This window comes from Myripristis murdjan, chromosome 6 (assembly GCF_902150065.1).
Source record: "Myripristis murdjan chromosome 6, fMyrMur1.1, whole genome shotgun sequence".
Classification (NCBI taxonomy): Eukaryota; Metazoa; Chordata; class Actinopteri; order Holocentriformes; family Holocentridae; genus Myripristis; species Myripristis murdjan.
This window is the reverse complement of record NC_043985.1, coordinates 23528118-23555419: the sequence shown is the minus strand read 5'-3', so window position 1 is coordinate 23555419 and position 27302 is coordinate 23528118. Positions and strand designations below refer to the sequence as shown.

General features: G+C 41.2%; 2 protein-coding genes across 6 annotated transcripts; both read left to right on the top strand.

Annotated features, from left to right (window-relative positions):
• Positions 1–657: 657 nt before the first annotated feature.
• ppfibp1b (PPFIA binding protein 1b) lies at positions 658–22785 on the top strand. 5 transcript variants are annotated; one of them, XM_030052888.1, is made up of 28 exons: positions 658–801; positions 6300–6380; positions 7276–7481; positions 9010–9099; positions 9235–9348; positions 9943–10074; positions 11088–11180; positions 12285–12402; positions 12700–12744; positions 13859–13920; positions 14027–14111; positions 14228–14367; positions 15050–15159; positions 15915–15968; positions 16103–16160; positions 16619–16793; positions 17303–17335; positions 18100–18241; positions 18549–18680; positions 19048–19198; positions 19536–19647; positions 19856–19944; positions 20281–20403; positions 20573–20698; positions 20786–20974; positions 21116–21286; positions 21521–21586; positions 21728–22785. In XM_030052888.1, exons 2-28 carry the CDS (start codon positions 6317–6319, stop codon positions 21809–21811), a joined length of 2964 nt encoding a protein of 987 aa, XP_029908748.1. In that variant the 5' UTR covers positions 658–801; positions 6300–6316; the 3' UTR covers positions 21812–22785. The 5 variants fall into 5 exon arrangements, with proteins under 5 accessions (XP_029908748.1, XP_029908747.1, XP_029908750.1 ...); XM_030052887.1 differs by having other exon boundaries at positions 16100–16160; XM_030052890.1 differs by lacking the exon at positions 12700–12744 and having other exon boundaries at positions 16100–16160.
• Positions 22786–23774: 989 nt separating this feature from the next.
• On the top strand, positions 23775–26896 carry endouc (endonuclease, polyU-specific C). The gene is made up of 8 exons (XM_030052940.1): positions 23775–23874; positions 24109–24165; positions 24259–24358; positions 24454–24565; positions 24676–24797; positions 25655–25767; positions 25866–26016; positions 26338–26896. The coding sequence occupies exons 1-8, from the start codon at positions 23864–23866 to the stop codon at positions 26611–26613; spliced, it is 942 nt and encodes a 313-aa protein (XP_029908800.1). The 5' UTR covers positions 23775–23863; the 3' UTR covers positions 26614–26896.
• Positions 26897–27302: the final 406 nt, after the last annotated feature.

Here is a 27302-nt window from a genome sequence, read left to right as displayed (position 1 = left end):
TTTTGGTTTAATTTACTGAATAATTTCAAAAAAAAACAAACAAAAAAAAAAAATAGACAAAGATTTCCTGCGTACAAAGACTGATATATTATTCATGTTTAACGATCCCAATTTTTCGGCAGATGTCTTGGGCCTGTACAATTCATTTGATTATTACTTTGGCTAAATGCTATATCCATAAAAGATTGGCTCGAAAAATTTAAAATACTACAATTTTAAAATATAATTGATTACTGTTGAAAATTTAAAACTCAGAAATCACATTTCCAGTTTACTCCAATTACCTAGCAGACCATGAAGGTTTTCTTTTTTGTTTGTTTGTTTTTTCTTTCTTTCTTTTCTTCCCCTACGTTTTGATATTTGTTGTGCATGGTAATATACTTAATATTATTTTATACTGAACTATATTTACAGAATCCTTTCTAATGAAAAATATACGCACCATGTATAGTTCATGTACTTGATCTGAATTTAATCAAATAAAGGAGAAGAGGAAGACAGCTCGTCTCTCCCATTTCCTCTGCGGGGCAGTGAACGCGTCATGATTCCCAGGCAGAGAAAGTTCCTGTTGCCAGGCCAATCCCGCCCGGGCGGGGCGGGATGATCCAGCCGTGACGTCTCAACTTTTCCAGACGGGTTCCCTGTCATTTTCGACATCATGGCGTAGGGATGTGGACGGGGGTCGTGGGCAGGCGTCGTAAAACACGGGGAAGTTCAGAAGCAAGGTACTGGGGAAGTTTTTGCAAAAGAAGGGATAACGTTGGAAGTGGAAAGTTTAAATTCTGGACGAGTAAAGTTTGGGTAAGTACGTTAGCTTTTTGCAGTGTGTTTCTTTTTTTCTTTCTTTCTTTTTTTTTTCTCCCCGACCAACTTTGATTGAGCGGTCGAGGCAAACGGCTGTTGTTGCTCTCCGAGTCGTTAGCGACGAGGTGCATCTGTAAACCAGCTCAGTAACCAGATAGTTTTCATTTTCCACCGTCACAAACTTTCTAGGAAAATGTATCCACCGTGACTTCACCTCCAGGCTTTTCTAAAGTGGACAAGAAATGAGATTCAGTTTTGAAATTGACGTTATTTCAATTGTTGGACGTTAGCACGTTAGAAAAAAAGTGAGTAAATTCTGTCTGTGTTGTTACTAAAGTTCACTGTCGTCTCACCACCTACGATACAAACGGCTTTTTTTCCCCCTTTACACCAAATGTCCTCCCATATGTGCTTCCATAGGACAAAATGTCATCAGGTGGCCATTTAAAGATTGTTAATGTGATGGTCTTTGACGTGAAATGGTCAGTCAGACTTAAAAGTTAAATTAATGTAACTGTGCCACAGCTACAGCCTCTGACAGACAGTTTGGTAATCACCATCTCAGCGCCTGAGGCCACGTCTTTTTGCACAGACAACACTTCGTTTGGTTGCCTTAGATTTTGTCAGTGAATAAGCCGGTCTTATCCCACATAAGGTAAATGACTCAGACTGTAAACAAAGTGAACGTATCCAGATTGTATGTACTTTAGTGTGAATCAGTTGCTGTAATGCCCGTGTTCCTGTAGGACTGTGTAGTATCTATGTAGAAAAGCTTTCACCAACAATAGCAATGTGTGGGAAACTGTTTATCTAGCTAAAACCCACCCTAAACATTGTATTTGCTCAAGGTAATGGTACAGGTGCAGTGTAAATATTTTCATTTGGGGTTTCTAATACAAATACCACTGCTGGATTGGAGGCTTTGAGGTGGTATTGCCCTCATCTCTGCCAGGGAAATTGATTTTTCCCCCCTCCTTATTGATTTTAATATCACCCCCCTTGTTGTGTGGATTTGGGTTTTCCCCAAAATGTCAATTATGATCCTAATTTTGAGGGAAAACCCTTGGGCTCTTCATGTCAGAGCTTGTCCCTGGCTCTGCTCTTGCAGAAACATGTAAGCAAGGCTGAATGCTTGACAAGTGAGTCTTATTTGCACAGTTGTTGCAGCTGTGAACTGCTTTTTTAAAATATTTTTTTAATGATACAAAGGAATGCCTGCGTAATCTTGTCCACATAAACTCAAGATTGGCATCTGTAAAGCCCTCTGTAATCTTTTTTAGGTATTTATCAAATATTCACTATATTGTTTAACATGTCAAAGGCCGTTAATTTAGCCAAGTGAAGACATAGGCACTGCAGTTGTGAGTAATATGAAAAGAATGTGTGCTGCTTTCCAACATTAATGGATTGCTGCTGTGATCTTTTGCTGGTGTGCTGACTGGAAGAATTCTTGAAGATTTTATCACATTGAATCAATCTCTGTAATGTCAAAAATGTCATTTCCTCCTTTTGTTTCAGTCACTTTGTTCACTGTTTTGTCAGTGCAGCACCCGTTACCCATCAGATGCCTCGTGGATTTTGGCTTTTTACCATAAATCAAGTCTGTTTGTTGACAGAGAAAAGGCCTCCTTATGCCCCTGTACCTATGTCTCCTTTTCAGTTAGGCCTAGCTGTTGGGTGGTATAAAATTAGTGATTATATATTCTGCCCCTGCTCACCCAGGTTGGAAATAGCTGCAGGTTATTTCAGAGCGGCGCGTCTTGAATGCCCCGACTGTGTCTGTTTCCAGTGGATCAGGGGTGACGTAGCCTGTGAACTGCACTGCTTCATGCCTTGCATCCTTAAACTCGGAGACAATAGCATTAATCTTGCTACAGGATGAAAATACAGCAAATTCATAGAGAAGAGTGCTCAGAATATATTGTTTTAAAGCATTCATGGTACACAGACAAGCAGTTTGCCTACGGTCAACAAAACAAACAAACGAGAAACAAAATGAGAGGTTGCTTGCATCGCTTTGTCGTCTCAGTACAAAGTAAGAGACTCCTTGTGTGAGGAAAGACAGGATGAGGTATGAAAGCCAGATTTAGATGGGTCAACCGGGCTGGCTTTTCTTTCTTAGAAATGGAGCATGAAGGTAAAGACTGAGTCATCACACGGATTACTCAAAATATGGAAAGTGTTATTATGTGGTGAGACTTGGATCTGTCCCCTGATGTTCATAGAAATTCTCATTGATTCAGAGCTGTATTTGTGTTAGTGTTGCCTGCGTAAAGACTAAGAACACAGTAAGGTAAACAACTGAAACTGCATTGTGATTTATGCCTTGGGTGTAAATTCCTCACTCTGAGGGTCTTTTTATTGCCAGTGCAGCTCATCCCTACATGGGCTCCTAGCTCTGAGAATCTGCCCAATACATGGTGGATGATATAAACACTTCTTTTCTTCAGAGACAAGTGGCCCTGAGGCCTCTCTCTCTCTTTTTTCCCTTAGTGTACCACAGAAGAGTGCCTACTGGTCATTCAAGGAGCAAGGAGGGGCGAGAGTTTTTATTATTATTATAATTATTTTATTTACTTATTTGTTTTTAGACATACCAGGTTTACTTCAGCTGTAAAAGATTGTCCTGTGAGGATGGGCTCTGATGTTCTCCCTGCCTGAAAGGGCCAGAGAGGATGGATTTGAAAAGCCATTAGCAAGCTTTACTCTCCCCCTTGTATTCATTACTCTCTGTATGTCTCTGTGAATTATATGGCTGTTTTCTCCAAAGGGCAGGATTGTTTTTTCAATGAGGTTTTGAGTCTTGTTTTGTTTTGGGGCGTCGCGGTTCTGAAAAGAGTATGCAAGCAGGTGTTGCTGCAAATGCCATGTGTGCTGTAGCGTGGCAGCACATTTTTTTTCCTCTCCACCCTTCTCTTCTCATGCTTCTCAACAGAAATACCCTGCCAGCATGAACAATAGCCCTCTCTGTATGTCTTATGGTTGCTGTAAATGGTGCTTATAGAATGGGAGACAGTGAGACTTTGTTTGTGAGTGTGATGGTTAGTTTTTGGAATATATGAGATGTCTCGGATAGCAAGCTGCACAGATCTAATATACACACAAAGGCCTATGCAGGTGCAGATGCTATCCTTCGTGTTATTCTTTTAAGCTAACACAATGAAAATACAAACTTCACAGTCTTTGGTGAAGGCTTGACAGGGCTGTTTGTCATTACTAACGTTTACCACAGTGCAGGCAAATTCAGCCTTTCTAGGCCGGACTAGCATCAATGTGACTGATAACACACCATGGAGGCATTCCAGGACATGAGGAGAGACTGCACTTGTCTGTAATTAGGCATGCTTTGTACTGAGATCTTTCTGTACCCTGGGCATGCAACAGTGCTGCGGTGACCATTTGATCTTGGATGTATGTTATGGGCAGTTGGGAGAGTTCAGACATGATTTCTTGATTTGACAGGTAGTCTACAGGTTTCTGAGCAGCACATCTGGTCTGAGCCTTGTGTGTTTGAAGTGTGTTTGCTGAGTGCCATGTGTTAACCTAAGCCATATTTGACTTGCTGGTCTGAGGGATGTGCTGAATCAGATTCGTGAAAGGAACTCTTTGCATGTAAACCATCATTCCAGTTCAAGTCATCATGATTCAGACACTGTCTGTGTTATTTTTTCATTATGGGTTGATGCCAGCTGTTGATACGGTATTGTTGTTAAAATATGGTCAGCAGCCTTTTTCAAAGTATCCTTCTTATTCAGGACTAAAAAGCAAATAGATGGCCTGAGAGGATCGTTTTCACCCACTGTCAGAATTTAATGGTTGAAACCATTTTGCTGTGTGCTGTGTAATCGACTGATAGCATGGCCATCTTCTCATTTTGTCTCAATCTACTCTGAACTGTGAAAATCCTCATGTTTTAATGCATGCTCAGTTTCCAAATAATGGAAAATCTGACCACAGGAATGCTGAAATAACGATGTTGGGTCTGTGGGTGGTTTCCATAAAGTTTGAAAACTGTGCTGCATCCCTGTGCTGGGCACTCCCAGGATGTGAGGCAGCTGATTAAAGGAAGGCTTGTGTCTTAGTGCGCACATGTTCATGCATGTTTTTGCATGTGTATACATGTTTGTGCATGTGCGTGAATGTACAACATGGCCTTTTGATTAAAGACTCTTAAGAGAAAGGGACTGCTGTGCCGTTTGGGCAGATATCCAAAGACGGGCTGCTAAAATGGATCTTCACTGCCCTCCGAACAGAGTGTGCTGTGTTTGTTTGGTAGCTCGCTCACTGTGGCAGTGTTTTAGGTAAATGGCCTAATTGATAGTCTAAAATGTATTGTTCATTGATCAAAGTCAGACAGAGGACACAAACGAATGCTGCAGCACAGAGCGTTCAAACCATTTTTATTCAGTAATTCTGTCAAGATCGTAGCTGCATTTTAATGTGACGATGTCTAACAACAACTCTCTAGCTCACATAGTTTAGATCTTTTTTCCTTTGTTTTGATCAAATTGTGTTTCAACTGCATTCACAGACTGTTGCATTTGATTCCAGAGATGTCTGCTGATGATGAGTGCCCGTTGCTGTTATACTTTTTACATTGCATGGCCTGCAGTTATCACAATCACACAATGAAAACACAAAAAAGTAAACACGTTTGACCAAGCATTGTTCCTTTTTAGGCACAAAGGGTTAGTGAAGACGTAGAGCAGCATTGCCCTGATCCTTGGGTGGGGGTTTGTAATGGAGGTTCAACACCAACGCTACTGCTAATTTATGTGTGGAGGGGTGCACAATATTGTACTGGGCTCTTCTGTCTCAGGGAAAGAAGCACACACTTCTTACATTCCACATATCCACATATCACACACAGACAAACCACAGTGATGTACCGTTCAGTAGTCTAAACTTTCATTATCAGTCTACAGAACTGCCAGGTTGGAAGTCACAACAATCATGGCTGTATTGTGGATTCCTTTTTTATTATTTTCCTGGTTCACTCATGGTTTATACAGGTTTAGTCAGTGAGACATATGAGACCTATGAGACACAAGCAAACCATAGTGACCTTTCTAGAAATGCCTGGTGTTTCTCTCCATGAATTTTAATCCTGAAACAGCACTGCATCTTTGTTGCACACATTACTCTCATAGAGCAATGCAAAAAAAAAAAACAACAACAACACTGACTCTCATTGGTGTTAAGATTGGATTGCCCTGACCTGTTTTGCACATCAGTGATCAGACATCATCACTGTATCAGGCAGGTCAGGTCATGACTGTGTTCTGGTGCTGTTAGCTTGCCCCTCGTTTGGAAAAAGCCTAACCTTTCAGTGTTTGTATTTATGAAGGGCTCTATGAATTTCTTTGTTTTGCTGTTTTTTCAGGAAAATAGCCCATATTATTTTGTCTACAGCTTACAAAATGACTAAAATAGGTTTAGTTACATCATTTTTAAAGATTTTTGTTTTATTTGTTGTTGTTGCTGTCTCTTTCCAGGTTTGCAGTGACTGAAGATGATGTCAGATGCCAGTGACATGTTGGCAGCTGCCCTTGAGCAGATGGATGGTATTATAGCAGGTAAAGCCATCTTAAACTCTTCAGCATCAACACTGTACCTTATCTTCTCTTACAGCCCTTAAGGACTGATTTATTGATTTCCTGTCATCATGATGATGTTTGTAGAGGCCAAATAAGGTAAGATTTTGTTGAAACATAAAGCAACAAGGTCATTGATATATGACTTGATGAATTTTCTGGTTTATTTGGCAACACTGGAGTAACTCTGGTGTCTTATAATGGTTTTTAATAGACCTGACATTTTAGTTAGGCAGCACATCATATCATGTCCGGAGGTCCATGTTTGTTAGAGACGCTTTAGCATTTATTCTGTCCTCATTTGGCTCTGTGGCTTGAGGCTGAGCTGAATCTTTTGGAGCATGTTGTGCCATTGTTAAATTTGTATAATTCCTCCGTTTTCTTGTGTATCACTGGGCCACAGACTTAAAGCTGATAGACTCCTCCTGTACCACAGTGTAGGGTGTTCACATGTCAACATAAACTTTTTTTTTTAAGGAAGTTCAGGAATGCTGGGCAGTGCCTCAAATGTGAAAAATGTGACCACCATCTTTATGTTTATGGTTGATTCTAGACAATGGGGGAGTGATGGGAAACTTTTTTCAGTTGTACTTGTGGTTACCGTTTGAAAAATTGATCAGATAGTAGCTACAATATTGTTAGCAATAGATGTTATTCTTGTTTAAAATTAAGATTATGGCTTAGGCTACATTGTTTGGTTTACATTACATGTGGTTATAAAGTCAAACGCTGTTTCTGCTCAACCTTGTGTGTGGCTAACATTTGTATAAAATGCATTAGCTTTGGAAAGCTAAATAATTAAAACTAATAAATAAAACTAATGAAAAAAACCTAAGTGTGTGATTGTCTTATTCATATTTTTCGTGACCCCACTCAGGCTCCAAGGCTCTGGATTACTCCAATGGGTTGTTTGACTGCCAGTCGCCCACCTCTCCCTTCATGGGCAGCCTGCGGGCACTGCACCTCCTGGAAGACCTGAGAAGTGTCCTGGAGCTGATGGACACAGAGGAAAGGGAGGGTCTACGCTGCCAGATCCCAGACTCCACCGCTGATAGCCTGGTCGAGTGGCTCCAGGGACATTTGGTGAGACACATGCACCTACAGCATAAGATGCTGGAACATGACGAGTAAGATAATGCAGTGCAAGTCACACTGAACAGATCTGGTGAAAGGGGGTGCCTTGTGGCTCACTGGGTAGAGAGGCTAAGGCTAAGCTGCAGTGGCCTGGGTTCAAAGGAGGCCCCGGGCCTTTGCTGCATGTCATCCCCTCTCTCTGCCCTGCCTTGCCTGTCTCTCTCCACTCTGACTGTCTGTTAAATTAGAAAATAATCTTTAAGATCTGGTGAGTGTATAGAGATTTTATCAATTGCGGATGGCGTAGTGTAGATCAGGGACAATGTGTTTGTATTTTTTGTTTTTTTGTTTTTTGTATGGATTTCTTATGTGAAATTTCCCCACCGTGGGACTAATAAAGAAATATCTTATCTTATCTTATCTTTCTACTTTATTGGTCTGTCTGCATAATAATTCAGCTTTAAGACAGACAGAGAGTTCCACCGATAATGTCACATTACTGGTTTGTTTGGTTTTGTCTAGATATATAATGTGTTAATATAGGGCTCACAGTGTTGCTTAGTGATTTAGGAATTTCATATTTATCCATAGTGGGGGTGGGATCCACACAGAGGATTCTTGCTTGTTTTTGCACCACAAATTAAACTTGATTCCTATTGTCATTACAACAGCCACACCTTTCAGAAACATCCTGTCAAAGTGCATGTGCTGATGAGATCTAGCTCTTCTCAAGGGCTTGGAGTTCGACTTTTTTTGCCTCTTTGTTTCAGTCTGCAGCTCTGGGATAATCATATCCTTTATTTACTGGTGAAAAAAGAAATATTCCCAACATTGGGCTGAATTTCATTCATGTATGCAGGCAAGAGGGGGTTGAGAACTCGGTACCTCTGGTGTTTGTCGAGAATATGCTCTGAGTGCACATGTAGTGTTCCTCTCATTTTGGCTCACTCTGTGGTGCACTGAATCTCTATGAATGCACAAGTTCTTTGCCAACCAGTCCTGCAAGCAAGCAGGCAACTGTTTTGTATTGTGAAGGAAAAACATAACTGTCGTCTTCTGCTGAGTTCCTTGGGAATGAGAGATGAAATGCCGATGCTGTCAGAGTCACAGCCAGTGCACTACAAGAAACACACAGATATCTTGGGAACCAGCATGGTGTCTGGAAGAGCGTTGGGCTGCATGCCAGGCAAATGCCAGAGTTTTTGTGTAATGCTGAATCTCACTCTGTGCACAGCCTTGTGAAAGCGGGCCTCCTCTCAGCCATGTAAGGTTTTGCTGATGGAGGACAAAGCAGTTTAGTCAGTCACACTGTCATGTGAAGCCTTTCATGTGAGATCATTATCAGGCATTGGAACATTCATAATCCTGACTGGGGTTTCTGGAAGATCAGCCAATGTCATTGTTAAGTTAAATGTGCCTCCTTTGGTGATAATACACATTCATGCTGCATTACTTGTCAGTGTTTTCTAATTGAAAAGGTCTGAAATCTCTTCCTTTTATGCTTCTTTGTCTAATTCATATTTTCCTGTCCCTGTAGTCCAACGGACACATCTCTCTGGGCGGGGGTGACCACTACCAGGAAAGGCTTTCCCGACTAGAGAGTGACAAGGAGTCTCTGGTGCTTCAGGTAGCCTAACTCTGAGTGCAGTGAACTTAAGCTAGTTGTTGATTTATCAGTGCCATGGTAACAGAACTAATCAATTGTTTAAATGCACAATAGATAAAAACAAATGGATGATGTTGAATTTTTGGTCCCATACAGGTGAGTGTCTTGACAGACCAGGTGGAGGCTCAGGGAGAGAAGATCAGGGACCTGGACATGTGCTTGGACGAGCACAGGGAGAAACTCAATGCCACTGAAGAGATGCTGCAGCAGGTGTGTGTGTGGTCCATCTGTGATAGAGCTCCGGACAAACTTCTGTCCAAGATCAAGAGCTACCCAGCACTGAAATCTGGGCATGGTTTATTTTATGTCCTGTTTCAGATATTATATACAACTGCAAATTAGATGTATTAAATGCATGTATTTTCGATCAAGATGGTATAATTAGTAGGGAAACTGCCTTTCAAACGGAAGACCAGGGCTTAAGCCGCTGTCATAGCCAGCGTCTGTGTTACTGAAGTCCCCTTGAGCAAAACTGAATCCCAAGTCCTTGTAAAGGATGGTAATTGAACCACTTTGGACTTTGTAACATTGTTTCTGTAAATTAAACAAATTATGACAGATTACAATGACCGAAAAAAAATGTGCTTATTAGGAACTGTTCATATCACGTCACTTGAATGCAGCACAGCCCGCAGCCACTTCCATAAGAGAAAGTGGTCAGGTCATAGCAGAGTGACATGAAAGAAACGCTTATCGAGAAACTAATTTTCATGAGTTTGACTGTAGACTCTGGTTTCTCCATTCAGTTGTTGTACCCTTAACAGATGCAAACATTTTTTTAACCGTCTTAATTTATCATTGTAGGAGCTTCTGTGCAGAACGGCCCTGGAGACCCAGAAGCTTGAGCTGATGTCTGAGGTATCCAACCTAAAGCTGAAGCTCAATGCCATGGAGAAGGACAGACTGGACTTTGATGACAGGTTCAGGGACAGTGAGGTATGTGCAGTAATGTTCAGGAATCATCTTTGTCTCTGTCTCTCCATTTCCCTTGCACTTACATACCAACTAAACAATCCCTCCTTCATGAGGCCAAACACGTGTGTGGGAGAGGGATGTCTTATGTCATCATTTGTTTGAAAGCAGATGTGTGTGTAGTAAGAAGAAAAAGTGAATGAACAACTGTTATTTATTAGCTTTGTTTTAATCATACAAAGTGGAAATACTAGTTTTAATTTTCTGCATTACAGTGAAAGGCTTTCCAAATAAAAAGCAGAAAGAGATGTCAGTCGCTTGTTTACTGGAGCCAGGGAGATCTGTGGACCCTGATGAACCACACAGAATATTTGGAAAGCTTTCAAAAACGTCATGTTATTGTTACAGCGCTGCAGCCGTCTCTTCCAGTCCACTGGAACAACAGGCTGCTGTCCATGTTCCGCTTGACAACTCATAAATCCCCTGCTTTCTACAAGCGGCTTCCTCTCGTTTTATTTCTGCAGTTGCTTTGGGAATTCTGCTCTCCAAGGAAAGCAATCTTTCTAGAGTTTGTCATACCACTTCTAACATGACAAACTATAATCCAGATTTGCTTCCATGTGATAAACACTGAAAACACAATGCATTTACAGATTTTAAAAATAGATTCTCATTTAACTGTCACTTGCTGTAACATACAGTCAGCTAATATATGATGATAAAAATGCCCCTAAACCAAAAAAGTTAACACACATAAAACAATTCAAGGGCTTAAATTTGGTTAAGGTAACACAAATTCTCAGTCAGGCTTGAACTGATGTTGTGGAGTGTGAGAGTTGTCATATATGTGTACATGCTGGCAGCTGATTGCCTTTTTTAAAACATAAAAGTTTGTTCAGTGGAAGGACTACGCTGACTGTTTCTCAATAGCGTTTGGAGATAAATTTAACTTGCTAAAAGTCCATTTTTATTGCCTGTATTTTAAGTTTTGCTTGCTATTGCTTCTGCACTTTGATAAGAAATCTGTCGTTTTCTAGGACTTGATTCTTGAAATCAATGAACTGCGGTACAGACTGACAGAGATGGAGAGTGAAAGACTACAGTATGAAAAGAAACTGAAGTCCACAAAGGTGAGTTGTCAGAGAAAACATGGGGCTGTTGGGTATTTCACAATCTAGGGTGAAGCTTGCTGTTGCTGGCCTAGACTGTGGAACGGCCTCCCCCATCAGGTCCGCCCCCAGTATCAACTCATGCAAAACATGCCTTAAAATCTATTTCTATTCCTTGATCAGTGCCGGCTGTTTTAAATGTGCTTCATAAATTAGTTGACTTGAGTCTTGGGTGTCCCACTCTCTTGCCCTCTTGTTTTATCTCTCACTTTTTACATCTCTATTTTCTCTCTTTTCCTTGGTTTATATCTCTACTGCTAGTCGCTAATGGCCAAGCTCTCTAGCCTGAAAATCAAAATGGGCCAGATGCAGTATGAGAAACAGAGGAAGGAGCACAAACTCCAGGCTGTGAAGGTTGGCTTCTCTCAGGGTTACTGCTGTGCTTGCTGTATGATTTTGGTTTTTGGCCTCTCCCCTTGGCTCCTCCTGTGTTTTTATTTTTAAGAAGAATGGTTAAATGGTGTGCGGACATTTCTCAGTTTTCTTTTTGCCCTTACTGGCTAAATGATGTCACCTTTTCACAAACAATAAGAACACTTAATTAATCTTGTGGAGTATAATAAAATGTAAAACTCAAAGTATAGCTACTGGAAGTACCACTTCCTTTAAGTTACATCCGCAAAGCACCAGTTTAAGCATACATTCACATTTTTCAAACCACAGGTATGCTTTAATTTGGGGCTTATTTTTGTCCTTTTTTGGCAAGAGTTCACTCTGTTTTGCTGTATGTTTCTTTCTCTCTCCTTTTTACTCTTGTTCCATGGATTTTCTCTCAAATCAGCTTTCTTTAATTCCTTTTACAATATAATATTTCCATGCTTGATCCCATCCTGGTCCTTTAAATGTGTACTGTGTGTTTTATAGTGGTGCCTGTACTTGCTGATACACCAACCTTCAGCACTTACCACCCACCTCATCCAACCCCTTCAGAGCAGGTGTGGCCTGTGTGCCTGTCTGCCACGTCAGCATCTGTGAATCTCTGTGTTGTGGTTTGTTTGTAGTGGGGAGTTGGGTGGGGGAGGTGGTGGCTGTTCAAGTTTCTGACTCTTGTCCTGTGTTGGACAGGAGGAGCTAGCCACACTGAGGAGGCAGCTGGAGGGCAGAGATGGAGAGATGAGGAGACTACAGGATGAGATGGGCTTCAAAGCCATCGCCTCTAGCAGTCTTGATCCCGCAGAGAGAGGTGGGATGGCCAGCGGGTCACATCACAAGTTTCTATACCTGATTAGCCTTAGTGCTTAAGTTGTTTAGTTGTTTAACCTTAGCTAAATTGATTTATTGTGTTTTTGGTTTTGTTGTATTTTTTTCTCAACATTGTATCACAAGTTTGAGTGCTAGTATAGCACTTATATATAGTGATTTTGTTTTTTCATTGAGTGCTAATAATTACCAGAGCAGTTGGTCCTACTAAAAGCCAGGATGTTGACAATCTTCACAAACTGCAACCAGGTTTTGTTTGATAACTCTTTGTCCTGTTTAGTCTCTCACCCAGACGAAACTCTTAGAAAGAGGCTGAAAGAGAAACGTAAGGGGGGTTTTATGCTTATGTTTATTATTGCACTTGATCACTTCGACCCCTGTATGCATGTATGGGCATGAGCCATCTGAACCCTGCTTGTCCATCATAACCTGTTGGAGTGCTAATACCTGTCTGTGGAGACCGGACCGCCACATCTCTGTTAAACTGTGTCAGTCAGGCAGCTTTAAGGAGTTTGAATTATCAAAACCAAGTCAAACAAAAGCCCTTATCAGTGTGTTTAAAAATGTCCAATGTGAAAGAGCAACTGCAAATGTTTGCTTTGTGTTTTCAGTAGAAATGAGGAATGAATGATATTGTTTGTCCTAGACCATCTTGCTCATCCCTGTCAACCACTCAGGCTGTGCACCCATCCTCCTGCCTCGTGTCCTCCATCAATAATCACCTCCTGTGCCCCTGAACATCTCTCCTCACCCTTTCCTCACCCTCATCTAAACACGCCCTCCTCACAGCAACTAGTGTGTGCCGTGCTAACCTGCAGTGTCTTCACTCAGTGTGTCTGATGATGTATTTGTCGTTGTCGTTGCCTCTCCCATTGATGATCTTTCACTTGGGTAGAACACTTTAATTTTTCATTCAGTGCACAAATTTCAGTATGATAAATGTTTTTAAAATTGGACCTAGAGGTATTTTCGCTATGTGTCCCAGATCACACTTGAAACTTAATTTTCCCTATTTGGAGCTGAAGAGTAGTAAGCCTTAGGAGAAAATCTTTAATGGCAGTGGTGACCACACATCCACAAGAAAGCTATCATGGAGGTTCCCTGGTCACAGCTTTCTCACAGAGTTTATGTTCTGAAAAGTTAAAATGTCTTACCAGAGTGAAATGTCACATCAAGTGTAAATACCTGCTCACACAAGGATAAGATTAATCAGTGTCAAGGATCTCCAAATGTATTCAACAGTTAAGTTGCTGTGATAGTCAGTAATTATGCATCTTATATAGTAAACATCAGTGTCCAATATGTATTAAATCTTCCACCTGTACTGTACTGTGTGTTCAGGCTTACAGTCTGTCAGGAGTCCCCAGATTTCTCCCAGTCCACGCTGGCACTGTGGACAAAGCTCTTCTCTGTCTGTAATCTTTCTCTTTCTTCACTAGATGTGGAAGTGCAGAGGATGAAGAAGGCAGTTGAATCATTGATGGCAGCCAATGAAGAGAAGGTAAATTAAATTGCACTTGTCTGCTTTCTTCAGTTTGTATCACATTCAATACTGCAAAAGTCTGACTGCAGAGTAAGCTTACCAACCTTCTCTCCTTTCTCTACAGGATCGTAAGATTGAAGAACTGAAGCAGTCGTTGCTGCGGTACAAGAAGGTTCAGGATATGGTGATGTCAGTGCAAGGGAAGAAAGGTTAGACATGTCTTCTGTCATGACAGATGAATTACATCTTAGGAAGAGGGTTCATGTGTTCTCCCACAAGACAGGCAGCTGTTCTGAGGTTGAACTTTTTCCTTTTTCCTTCACAGAGAAACCCAAAGATACTGAGACCGACGAGAGTCAGAGTGACTGTTCCATCTCCATTTTGTCAAAAGTCCCTGTTGCTGTGGACTGTGAAAGGCAAGAAGCTCCAGGTCTTGAACAAGCGAAAGGGAAGAGCCCAGATGAGGTTTGTGCACAACAGTAACATATGATGTCGAAATTTTTTGATCTAGAAGTCATAGCTAAGAGTCATGAATAAGATTATAGCCAATGGAAGGTATGAAAAATAATGTCACCTGCAAGTTTAATGTGTCTAATAAGTAGAAATGTTTGTAGAAAAGTGTCAGTTGGTGATATCACAGATTACTCTTGGCTGTCTATCTTTAGTTTATGGGTCAAGATTATTAGATAAAATATCCAAATGCTTGTTTTTACTTTTGATTTTTGTTTTAATGTCTCAAGCACCGTCACATCCCATTAAAATCTAAAAACACTCACAAAAAACCCATACACAGCTTACGTAAAGTAGACATGTGAAATAGGTGTTGAAGGGCACACTATGCAATTAATCTAATAACATCTCGTGTCAGCTCTGGATGCGTGTGTACAGATTTAGACTGCCGTGTAGTTAGGCCCTTAGGGGAAAATTCAACTTAACACTTGAAGATGATGCATGCTGTGGACAACACATGAGCTCCAGTGGAGTTATTAATAATCTATTTCATTTTTTATTTCAGCAAGTTCATTAAAATGCCCCCACCCCCTCACCATCATTGAAATCTAATGATAAATGAATGTAATCTTCATCTAACAGTCTGTTTTCTGTCTGTTTTTGCCTGTCTGCTTGTGTTGTTCTGATCCATGCTCAGCTGGAGAGCCTCAATGGAGTGAAAGATGTGCCTTTATCCACGCCCAGCCCTTCTCAGTCATCTTCTGATCCTGAAAGAGTTTCAGAGTTTGCGACAGCAGACATAGACAGGTGATACATGTATAGAACTTTATAAGCGCCATAAGCATTGATTCATTGCAGTTTAAAGTTCATTATAAGGTTCAGCTGATAAGCCTTTCCACCGATGGTGAAAAATTCTCTGAAGCAGCATTTAGACCATGTGGCAGTAAAATTCCCCATTGAAACAAATAATTCATTTTATAATTAGCAGCTCCTTAAGACACTCTCATCTATCGAATGCCTAGTGGTTACATTAAGGTTTTAAATAATATGACATAAAATGTAATTTCAGGTTCTACAAATTGTTTTTATGTAGCTGCCACATGGTGCTTGACCTTGACAAACAATTGTCCAGTATTTAATAAAAGGGCAATGCCTAACAGTGGCCTAACCGTGGTTCATTGCTATTTTTGATAGATAAAACTGTATGGATATAATTTGTTCTATATGCTCCACTACTTGGGTCAAGTGCCGTGTGCTTGTGACGCCATGCTATGTGTTGTGTTCAAGCCATGCAAGTTTGTTTACAGTCTCTTAAGGCTTTACGTACCATCTTTTATCTCACCCATATTTTCCTGTCAACCTCTACTGCAGCATTGTGTTCAGGAGGTTGAATAGGATGGTGTCTTTGCATCGATATTAAGCATAATGGTCTCTAAATAAAAAAGGCCAAGCCGTTAGACTGGTTATGCAGAGGATTGCTCATCACCAGCTGTATGTATAGACTCAGCTCCCAGCTTGTCTGATCACAGGCCAACACCTGCCCTCTTGTCCTTTCACTGCAGTCATACAGAGAGTGAGGAAGTGACCCACGAGCTCCCTTTAACCTGCACACAAGAGTGAGTACAGTATGAATATGTGAAGCAGCAATTGAAATTCCCCGACTTCAGCCTCTCAAGACTCTACAAGACAAGCTGATACTTTAAAGTATGCTGTGAAAGTTGAAGTGTGCGTTTCCTTGTAATTTCAGTAGCTGTGATACCACCAAGTCTGGCAGCCAGGATCACCTGGATGGCAGCAGTAGTGAAAAGGTAAATTTTTTCACAATAATATCTTTCTTAATGAGCCTCATCAATAACCCATCGGATACACAGTACTTTTATTTAAAAACTTTAACTTAACCAGGACAGGGTTTTAGTGATTTTTTTTTTTTTTTTTTTAATTATGTCTTTTTCATTCCCTTCCTTATCTGTGGACCCTCTGTCTTGGACAGCTAAACAATGTACTTAAAAAAACGAACAAACAAAAAAACAAAAAACAAAGTATTCTCTTTATTCTGAATGTACTGTGCTCAGTGGTTACAGTAATCTGCTTTTAAAGGACTATGCCAGTGGATGTAAACCTGGTGTGAAGAAAGTTTCAGTGGTGGAATGGTCATATGTGGTGAAATGAATGGAAACCAATGGCTGAATTAAATTATATGTACTTCACCAGTGCATGCAGCACAGTGTGTGTAAAAGCAACTGAGTAATGGTTTTGGTTCTCTCAGAGTAAGACAAGTGAGGAGATTAAGATCAGCGAAAAGCCACCCATGGGTCCCTCTGCCACCTTGCCTGCCACCACAGAAGATGACAGCTTTGGCTCAAGAAAGGCCCGTTCGTCTTTCGGAAAGGGCTTCTTTAAGATCCGTGGGGGCAAGAGGACAGCCAGCACCCCTAACCTCGGTAAGAGAAAGCCATCATGTGTTAGAGGCTGGATGCTGTTTGACACTTTGTAATGACAAAGAATACATTTTTTAACTTTGCAGTGACTCAGTCTGTGTTTTGGTTTTATTTTGTCTCGTGTTTGACCAGTTATGCATTTTATTGGTGATGATGTAATTCCCTAGAGTGTCACTTTTTCTTTACTGTTCACCATCCTGAAAGCTTTCCTTCCATCATGGACAGCTTTTTATGTTCCCAAGCCACACCCTTGGAATATGTGCACCAAGACCGTAATTTGCAGCCCACACAAACTGTGGTCCCCATTTAATTATGGAAGCCTGTGTCTGCTGTGTTGTATGCCTTTCGTCTGTGTATGTATGTGCTTCTCATGTGTGTACCATATACACATGTGTCTGCTTGTTCCACCTCTCTAATCCCCTGTTCAAATTGTTATTTCTTCTATAATCTTTGCCCTCTGTCTTGTTCTTTTTGTGTCGGGCCGTGTTGTGTGTACTTTGTAACACATGAAGACCGCAACCGGAGTGCGAGTGCGCCTATGCTAGGTACAGTATAGACCACAGGTCACTGTAGGGTTGCAGTAGTTCTCTGGAAGAAAAAAGGAAACTACTGAATATACCCTTATAGATGATCTACCTTCTTTCCAAACCTACTCACTCAACTGACATCCTGCTTAGTAAATAATGTTTCAGTAGCTGCAGCACCTCAAAAACCACACCCCTGTCCCCAGCAAATGTTCCAAGTCAAATGGCTTGTAATTAGCACTGTTTTCTGTGCAACATAGAGCCACAGTGTGTTGTGTATGTTTATTCTTTGTGTGTCTGTGTCTGCATGTATTTTTTCACTGTTTTTTTTCTCTGTCAAAGCTTTCCTCAAACACCAATTTGTATCCAGATCTTCATTATTAGCTGCCCTGTTGGATCTTGATGGAGGCTTTGCACTGAAAAGCTTATGTTTGTCTATCTTTTTGATTCTCCCATACTTACAGGGAGAACAAAACAATTAAGAATGAGCTTCCTTTTCATCAAATGAAACGAAACTGTTTCATTCATTCACACAAACCCTTTTGAATGTGTCACTAGTCCTTGTTAGTCATCAGCTCTCTCTGATGCATGCATACCAGGCGGGGCATCGGCATTGATGCCCATCTCCATGACCGCTCGCTCCGTCTGAGAGCTGTCATGTGCCTGTCTGAGTGTTTGTGGATCACAGCTGTGGCCTGTGCAGCAGCTCTGTCTCACCGATCTGTACATATATCAGACACTGGTGCTGCTGATATTGATAATGCTCTGTTTTTTATTTGGTACAGCTGAAACAGAGCGACAGGGCACGGACCATCTGGATCTGGCCGGGCTGCCTCAGAGGTCATCAAACAGCGACAGTACCCACACACTCCCCACTACTCCAGAGAACAAGAAAAAATCCAAAGGAATCAAGAAACTCTTTGGGAAGTGAGTACCATTGATATTTGGTACAATTATTACGGACATTGATTTACTGCTAGTTGCTAGAGTTGATTAGTTTAATGGCCTGGTTAAATAAGTAATACACACTGCGCAGTACTTTTATTTTTTGGTGTTAATGGACAGAAAAGTGAGCATGTGAGACTTTCTGACTTGGGTAGCAACACGACAAAAATGTCTTGTCTTCTAGGTTACTGCATAAGAAAACAAAATAAAATGTGTTATCATTTTATTAATATTATTATTATAAGAGGATTTTACTTTGTAGACTTGAATTTATCATATTTCATTTAAGGCTAAGAAGAAGTCAGTCTACCACCTTTAACCTGGACGACAACCTATCAGAGAGTGAGTTCAAGAGGGGAGGAGTGCGAGCCACAGCCGGCCCCAGGCTGGGCTGGTCTCGTGACCTCCAGCGAGCAAACAAGTGAGTGTGTGTGTGTGTGTTCGGCTTGTCTTAAGAAAATCAGGATGTGGTTTCCCCGTTTTTACTCACTGTGGTATACACTGAAATACAGAGAGGTATTGATGTCATTATTTAAAGGGCTGTTTGTATTTGGAAAATGTAGGCATATCTCAAATGAGTTTATGCTATACAGTTCAAACCTCTGTGTACTCCAGATTACATAACCAAATGGCCCTAAATATGTTTGTCAGCCTGATATGTTGCTGCAAAGCTATGACCACTTACACCTTTTTTTCAAGCTCTGACTCAGCTTGTGATCATGTGATACTTATCTTTCTTTTTCTCTCCATCCACCTGTCTGTCTCCTTTTCTGACATTTTCATTTAAGTGACCTGGATGCTCCCTTTGCACGTTGGTCAAAGGATCAGGTGTGTGACTGGCTGCAGGAGCAGGGTCTTGGTTTGTATCTGAACATGGCTCGGGTGTGGATTTCCTCTGGACAGACACTGCTACAGGCATCACAACAGGACCTGGAGAGGGTGAGGGGACGCGTCCTTCGTAAGAAAAATTACCCAGTTTAAAAAGGGTTGGCAGTCACAGAGAGTATCCTATAGGAGACTGTTGAAACATGTTTACAGCAGCTGGGTCCTTTCTTTACATCCCATAAATAACTACATGCATTCACAGAGCCTTTTGTATTTTTGTCACAGCCACTTTGACTTGTGCTGTGCTCTGACTTTTTGCACTGTGCTGCTGAATTGGAGGGGTGGTCTGTGAAATGGATGGAAATAATCCTTCTTGTCAGGCTAACTATGTCTGTGGAGTGCCCTGGGGATGTTGTGCATAATCTCCACTTGTCTCCTTGTGTATGTTTAGGAGCTGGGCATCAAGCACCCGCTGCACAGAAAGAAGCTGCAGCTGGCCCTGCAGGCTCTGGGCTCAGAGGAGGACGACAATAAGGGCAAGCTGGATTACAACTGGGTGACTAGTGAGTGTCAGCTGCCAGTTCAAGAAATGAATTAAGTTATTTATGGGCTATTGCATGTCTGGTTTGGACACTAACACACTGCGTCTCAAATGAGATAAATCTTTTTTTTTTTTTTTTTTACATAGAATGATCTATATTTGACTATGTGGACTTCCTCTTATGACACTGTTCTCCCCTGTTTTTTTTTTTTTTTTTCATCCTCTCTCAGGATGGCTAGATGACATCGGTCTGCCTCAGTATAAGACCCAGTTTGATGAGGGGAGGGTGGATGGTCGTATGCTGCACTACATGACAGTGGTGAGTGTTGGTGAGAGATATCCACTCCCTCCCCTGGCCCCATGGATAAGTAGGTCTGACAATGCCATGTCGCATTAGGCTGCGTGAAGAGTATGATTAGTACCATTGGACATGGCCTAGTCTCACCCTCCATAATATCTGTGATAATACTGAAGCACCATCTCAGCCTCTGGCTCTGTTCAGACCATTTTGTACATCAGTTGCTATTCTAAAGAGATTTTTTTTCTACAAAAAAAAATGTAGTAGTTACAAAGTCTGATATCTTTTGTCACAGTTTGAGCAGAGCTTGGCATTTTTATTTGAATTATCAATCTGTTGTCTGTCTTTGTCCCTCAGGATGACCTGCTTTCCCTGAAGGTGGGGAGTGTCCTGCATCATCTCAGCATCAAGAGAGCTATTCAGGTGCTTCGACTCAACAACTACGAGCCCAACTGTTTGCGCCGCAGACCATCTGACGAGGTGTGCTCACTGTTTAATCACCTAAAACGAAAAAATAAATGAGCGGGCTTGCCAGTCCCATAAAAGGATTGAGAATCATACTTAAATATGCTCATTATCTCAGTTTACAATACACTTTACAGCCATGTACACTTTTGCTAACTTCAGTTTACCCTTTTTCTTTTTGTAGAACAACATATCACCAGCAGAGATCTCTCAGTGGACCAACCACAGGGTGATGGAATGGTTGCGATCTGTCGACCTGGCAGAGTACGCCCCCAACCTGAGAGGCAGCGGCGTTCACGGAGGCCTGATGGTGAGAGGGACATATTTCTGGTCTTCTTGAGAAACTTAAAGATTATCCTTAATGTGTCCTTGTCTTCTAATGCTCCTGTGTCCTCAGGTTCTGGAGCCACGGTTCAATGTGGAGACCATGGCCTTGCTGCTGAACATACCTCCCAACAAGACTCTGCTGCGCCGCCACCTGGCCACCCACTTCAACCTGCTGATTGGTCCAGAAGCCCAGCAGCTCAAACAGGAGTGTCTCGAAAACCCAGACTACACCCTGCTTACTGCCACTGCCAAAATCAAGGTAGGACATGAGCTGCTGAGGGTTGATTATCTATCATAATAGCATCAGTACCTGCTTTATGTCAAAGACATGCATTGCTATGTGTATATTGAAACGTAGCCTTATAATATGTACATTTATCTCCCTCACCATACCCACCAGCCAAGGAAGCTGACATTTGGCAGCTTTGGCAGTCTAAGGAAGAAGAGGCAGGATGAGAATGAGGAGTATGTGTGTCCCATGGATGTGGAGATGCCAAAGGGAAGGGGCTTCCAAAAGGGCTTTGGAGTGGAGCTCCAAATCTACGAGGATGACCTCGACAGGCTAGAACAGGTAAACAGGGAGAAGTTGATCCTTCATAGGAGTTATTCAGTCATTTATACAACTTAAAATATTTACAAATATGCATTTTATTGTCTGAGATAATGATGCAGTTTTCATCATATCTCTACAGTGCAGCCCTACTTTTCATATTATCTTGATAATTTTGATGTGTTTACAAAACCTCACTAAATTTTACTGTAGCTTTTATTTCATGGGGTTGAAAAGCTGCGTCTCTTTTTGCAGATGGAGGACTCTGAGGGAACCGTAAGACAAATTGGAGCTTTCTCAGAGGGCATCCAAAACCTGACGGTAATAATGTGTCATGTAATGGGCATCGATAAGTGATGAGAATATTTATGTGTGTAGTACTTGTTTTGTCATTGTTAAACAGTTTTTTTTGCTGTGAAGTTAACCGTTTTTTTTTTTCCTGTACTGTATTACTGTTACCAGAGCATGCTGAAAGACGATGAATTCTTCAAAGAGATTTCAAATTCTCCAAATCTCAGCGTAACAGATGAGGATTCCAACGCATGAGGCTGTCAGTGCAGCGTCGTGTGACCCAGTCCTGCTGTGAATTAAACTGTGCCAACCTCCACTAGCACACAGACTTGTCTCGCCAATCCCCACGAGTGCTCTCCGATATCTTTTAGTGTTACATTTGAAGATGAGCCAAAAGTATTACCAAGTTTCTTGTTTTTCTTTTTTTAAAGATCGGTGTTGTGAAAACCAGCAGTCCAGTAGCCACTATCACTCCTGAAATGTCGCTCTATTTCAGCTGTCCTCTGACGATGGAGGGAAAATGTAGGGCAACACCACTGTTTGCCTGCCAGCTGGTTACTGGAGATATTTTGTACTTGTCATTTATATCCTGGGCATCTTCCTGTTTATGTTTTAGCCAACATTCAGCAAATAAATTACACCTAAAAAATGACAAAGAGTTAATATATATCTTTTAGAATTGCCTTTTGATTGCAGAAATATTGGGGAAGAAAATGGACTTTATTCAGAAGTAATGTGCTGTGCGGATTTTCCCTCTTGTAGAACTTAGTGTAGAGTAACAACTCCAAAACAGCTGCTACGTTTTCTACAAACCTTGTAAACCTTTCTGATTAAAAGGAAGATTACTTATATTTTACTTTTTCCTCAACATTTTACAATTCTTCACACCCCAGTAATATTTTGCATGCATTTGCACCAATACATATCACACAGTACAATGGCTAATGAATATATCATTGCATGGTATTGAAATCCAAAATATTAAAAGATCAGCTTGTCATTTATTGTATTTTTACTACAAATGGATTTTCAATAGAATCCCGTCGACTGATACATGATTATTTTTGGAAATGTGTCATGGTGTGTTCAGATTTGTGAGATAAAATAATGAAAAGGTTGTCTCAGAGAAATATTGTTATGCAGCCCTTGACCACACCTGAGAAGATAGTTTGTTCTGTGTTTTCTACGTTAATGCATTTTTAAGGTCAATAAAGTAATTTAAACCATTGTGTCTATTTCTCAGTTGCAGTCTGTTCAGTCCTCTTCATGAAATAAGTCCTCGGACAGACAGCATCATGGGTAAAGTGCCAACTCCTCTCTCAGACTACAGCAAGAGGAGTGAGTGGTCCAAATGTGTCCTCATCTAAAATGAAGATCTTAAAGAAATGAACAGTCATTGTATAATGGCAAAGTCTAATAAACATTTGGTTAAGTAAATACATTTGATCAATGTGACTTGCATTATATTAATACCAACTTTGAGGAGTTGTATTAAATATTATTTAGAAATATGCCACAGTTTGAGGGGGTCGGACAGTACCTGCTGAAGATTTCAGTGGTGTATGAGGCAACAATATCAATGATAAAATTGTTGCTACCTCAATTGCAGGTACATTGGTCAAAAACAAAATAACTTGATTTAGCTCAAAGTCAGATGATAAACATGTTATTTGGGCTGTGAGCAGATTAACAGTCTGTGTGGAAGACAGTAAATGTCAGGGACCTTGATTTTGATAGCTGCCTATGAATTAATCTGGCAGGAACTTCACCCAGTAACTAATTTTAAAATTGTTAAAATATGTATATATTACAAAGGCATTTATCAGCATAGTTCTGGAGGACAGACAATTGTGCTTTGGAAATTCCCATCTGCCCATTTTTACTTGTTAAGCAGAGAGTTGTGTACTGCTGCCTAGAAATAGACCAAACCTTTTCCAGGTAGAGCCAAAGAGCTGAAATCCCTTTTGCTGCTGACAGCATGGAGCACATAACACTTCAGAGTCACCACAGCAATGTATACAACATGCTTTTTTCCCCTTTTTAGTTCTTGCTTCTGTCTTATAAAAACCATAATAAACCACTCAGACTTGTGCTTCACTGCGGTCTAAGAGGCGGGACAGGGAGCGGAGCGCCCTCTGGCGGCTAGTTGCATCAGTGCGGCGATCTCTCTCATTAGATTTGCTCATGCGTATTTCACTGTAGCCCACCCTGATTATCCCGCTGTCCGGTGGCCGCAGCACGGACTGCAAAACCTAAGTGATCGCTGTCGGACTTAACGCACAGTGTTCTGCTGGAGCTGCGAGTACAATGGGTGCAAGGTGTGTTTCCATTCATCTTAACGATACTTTAATACGTTTTCTTATATACACAAGTTGAGTTTGGGAGATAAATTAGGCAATGTCACTCTCGAGAGCAAATATGAGTGTTGCATTTTATCGTGCAGTTTAAAAACTAAAAAGTTAGACCCATGCTCTTTGTTCATGTAATGCAGCCTGTAACAAATGTGTGTAGTGGTGAACCTGCTTTCACTCCAACTGTTGTGTAAAACATAGGATCTGTGGATGTGTCCTCCTGCTTGCAGTGGTTTTCAATGAACTGTATGCATCAAGGTACAGTATTGAATTTTCTTATGCCGCATTGTACAGGTCATCATTTGTGTGTCAGTGTTTGTTTATTGCTTCTACATGACTTTTACTTTGCAGACCAACTGTAAACCAGGAGCTGTCCACTCTTTTCAATGAGTTATGGAGGCTGGATGTGAACCGCATGAAGCCCGGGATAGACTACACGATCTCTGTTCAAGTATGGGACATCACACTTACTTATTTTGAAGAGAACAGGTTTGTCAGATGCAGTTTTGTTCAGAGGCATGTGCTTTTTGTGTTTGAATCATGCAGGGTAAAGCTGGTTTTGTGAGCCCGGGGAGCCATGTTGCACAGGACCATGCCTCACTGCCTCTGTTTTCCCAGGTTAATGAGACCAAACTGCAGGCCATAACTACCTATTCCCGTGAGGGCTTTGCAGCACACTCTACACCACCTTCTACATTCACTGTACAACTTTCAGTGAGCCTGAATTTGCATCAGCATAATTATTAGGGAAATAAATGTCCCCTGCAGGTTTCATGAAACTTCTTGACAACTATGAGCGGTCAACAGGCGTGTCCGAGCAAGTCACAGCAGAGGAGGTGACAGAGAATAATCTCTTCCTGGATGCTGTCTTACAGACCGGGGTCATGAAGGTAATCTTGTCACAGCATGTTACACCCAATGCCATCATTTAACACTGTAAATACCTTTACTTGTGTCTATACACAGACACACACACAACACTGGAGGAGTATTGCATAATAAATCAAATATTTACCATTGCTGCATGCATAGCACATTTATTATTTGTTTTGCCATCTTGTAAACTTATTACTTTGTTTCTTGCTTTGGTGCAAGCTCTTTTCAGGTTTGTTGTTTTTCTTGGCTGCGTTTTGCAGTCCGAGCAGCAGGAGCTCCCAAGGGGGATTTGTCTCTTCCTGTTTCACTGTGTCATTGCATGCATCAGCTCAGGGTGATGGGAAGGGAAAAATAGTATATCTAAAGCAGCTGGGCCTCTTGTGCAGCTGTGGAATGCTGTTTTGGCTTGTCCTCTGTGGTCTCCCCCTCTCCCAAAGACGCTCACTGGAAACATGTGGACATGGCTTATCGTTTTTGGAGGAAAGACACATTTGTCTGACAGACCCGATGCTCAGAGTTTCAGCCTTTTCTCCAGAGGACACATGCACAGTTTAGCTCAGAAGTCCTCCATACCAGTTGTTATTTTCAAATCATTTCACTATATACCTGCTGAAGAATTTTCCTTTTTTATTATTGCTTGTTATAATAATCCAGATAGTATTTTTTCCCTTAGACCCACCGTGCATGTCTATAATTTTCTCCACAACTGCCAAAAGTCAATGCACATTCAAAACATGCTTTGTACAATTTTATATGTACATAAAACCAAAATACTGCCTCTGGTACATTAAAAATAGTCTGTCTTTGTTTGGTTTTTTTCTGCTATATTGTGTGAAATCCTCCTGCAGTTGTATTTGTGACTTCTTCACAGCGGGCTCATAAATATCTGATCAGCAAGGGCCAGTCGAGCTCTGACCTGAGGCAGTTCAAGAGTCAGCTCTACTTAATCTGGTTCCACCTCTACCACAGGGAAAGAAACGGAGGGTAAGATGCCAAAAGGTCTAGCCTCCTTAAGCCTTAAACTGCGTTAATGTCCTGGGTTGTGAGAGATATGTGGGTTTCTGGACACATTTGTCCCACAGTGTGGACTCCTGTGGATTCGAGCATGTCTTCGTTGGAGAGACAAAAGCTGGGAGAGAAGTCGTTGGTTTCCACAACTGGATCCAGTTCTACCTGCAGGAGAAGAACAGGCACCTGGACTACAAGGGATACAAGGCCAGAGACCATGACTTGGTAAGTATAACAGCCTGTTTAGCTGAAGAAACTTGTCTTTTTTCTGCTGTAAGGATAGACGTGGGACACACACGTGCAGTGACCTGGGTTTGAATTGGGTCCAGACCCTTTGCTGCACGTCGTCCCCCCTCTCTCTGCCTAGTCTCTCCTGTCTCCCTCCACAGTGAGTGTCCCATTAAGAGGAAATGCCCAAAAAATAATCTTAAAACAGACAGCCTTTTGTCTTTTAGATCTATTTGATACAGTATTAGTTATGTGGTTATTAGGGCATCTGATGTCATTGCGTCCTGACTCCTGTTGTGTCTCTCCCTCTGTCCACAGCCGGATCAAGACGACCACGTGCTCAACCTGCAGTTCAGCTGGCACGGTCTGGTCAAGCCGGTTGGCGGCGCCTTCATCGGGCCCAGCCCAGAGTTTGAGATGGCCATCTTCACCGTCATCTTCCTCATGAACACAGAGAGAAGCACCGCAGTGGTGGTGAACGTCGACCAGTGCCAGATGGAGCTGGTGGTGGTCAGGCACGGCCGCTCCCTCGGGACGGCCTATCCAAAACTGCTGAGCAGCAACAGCAGACATTTGAGGCAGCAGAGGGAGTAGCAGGTTTTGAAGACTTGACCTCATTTGGCCCGGTGATATTTACCTCCTCATAGCTTTTGTTTGCAAATGTGACACAAGCAGACTGTGGCTCAGTAAATACTGCCCAAACCTACACAGAATATTTAGGAATATGTATGCAAATGCAAAGTGTTTTTCGTTTTCAATACAATATATAGAACATGCATGATCATTAACATTTGTACTTTTTTTTATATGCAAAGTAAGTGACTATTTTTATATTTCACATTTGGTCATCTTTATATAAAGCCAATAAAAATGAAGATTGTCTCATTTCACTTAACCTATGTAAAAAAATAAAAATAAATAAATAGAAATAATTGTTGTTCAGGAGTGTTGACTGATTTATGAATATCATGCCTTATATAAACACTTGCAGTATGTTAGACAAATTAGTCAAGTTTATTTCCTATTTCTTCTCATTTATAAAATCACCTCTATTGAATAATCTCACTGTCACTTTTCATAATACATTGAATAATGTAAACCAAAGAAACCCAATAAGCCTACATACGATACATATAAATAGGAAAAAATAAAAATAAATAAGTAAAAATACATGCATAAAAGTTGGCAGATTGTAATAATAATTTCAATGTAGTCATAGCATTTGATAGTGTAAATAGTCTTATTGTCATGATGTAATTTTATTTTTAAAGACCTGAACAGGT

Coding starts and splice junctions, on each gene's coding strand:
- ppfibp1b (XM_030052887.1), top strand. CDS start 6,317: ATGATGTCAGATGCCAGTGACATGTTGGCAGCTGCCCTTGAGCAGATG. Junction 9,349..9,942: donor CTGAAGAGATGCTGCAGCAG/GTGTGTGTGTGG, acceptor TTATCATTGTAG/GAGCTTCTGTGCAGAACGGC. Junction 20,699..20,785: donor GCGTTCACGGAGGCCTGATG/GTGAGAGGGACA, acceptor CTGTGTCCTCAG/GTTCTGGAGCCACGGTTCAA.
- endouc (XM_030052940.1), top strand. Junction 24,566..24,675: donor GGCCATAACTACCTATTCCC/GTGAGGGCTTTG, acceptor TGTCCCCTGCAG/GTTTCATGAAACTTCTTGAC. Junction 24,798..25,654: donor TACAGACCGGGGTCATGAAG/GTAATCTTGTCA, acceptor ACTTCTTCACAG/CGGGCTCATAAATATCTGAT.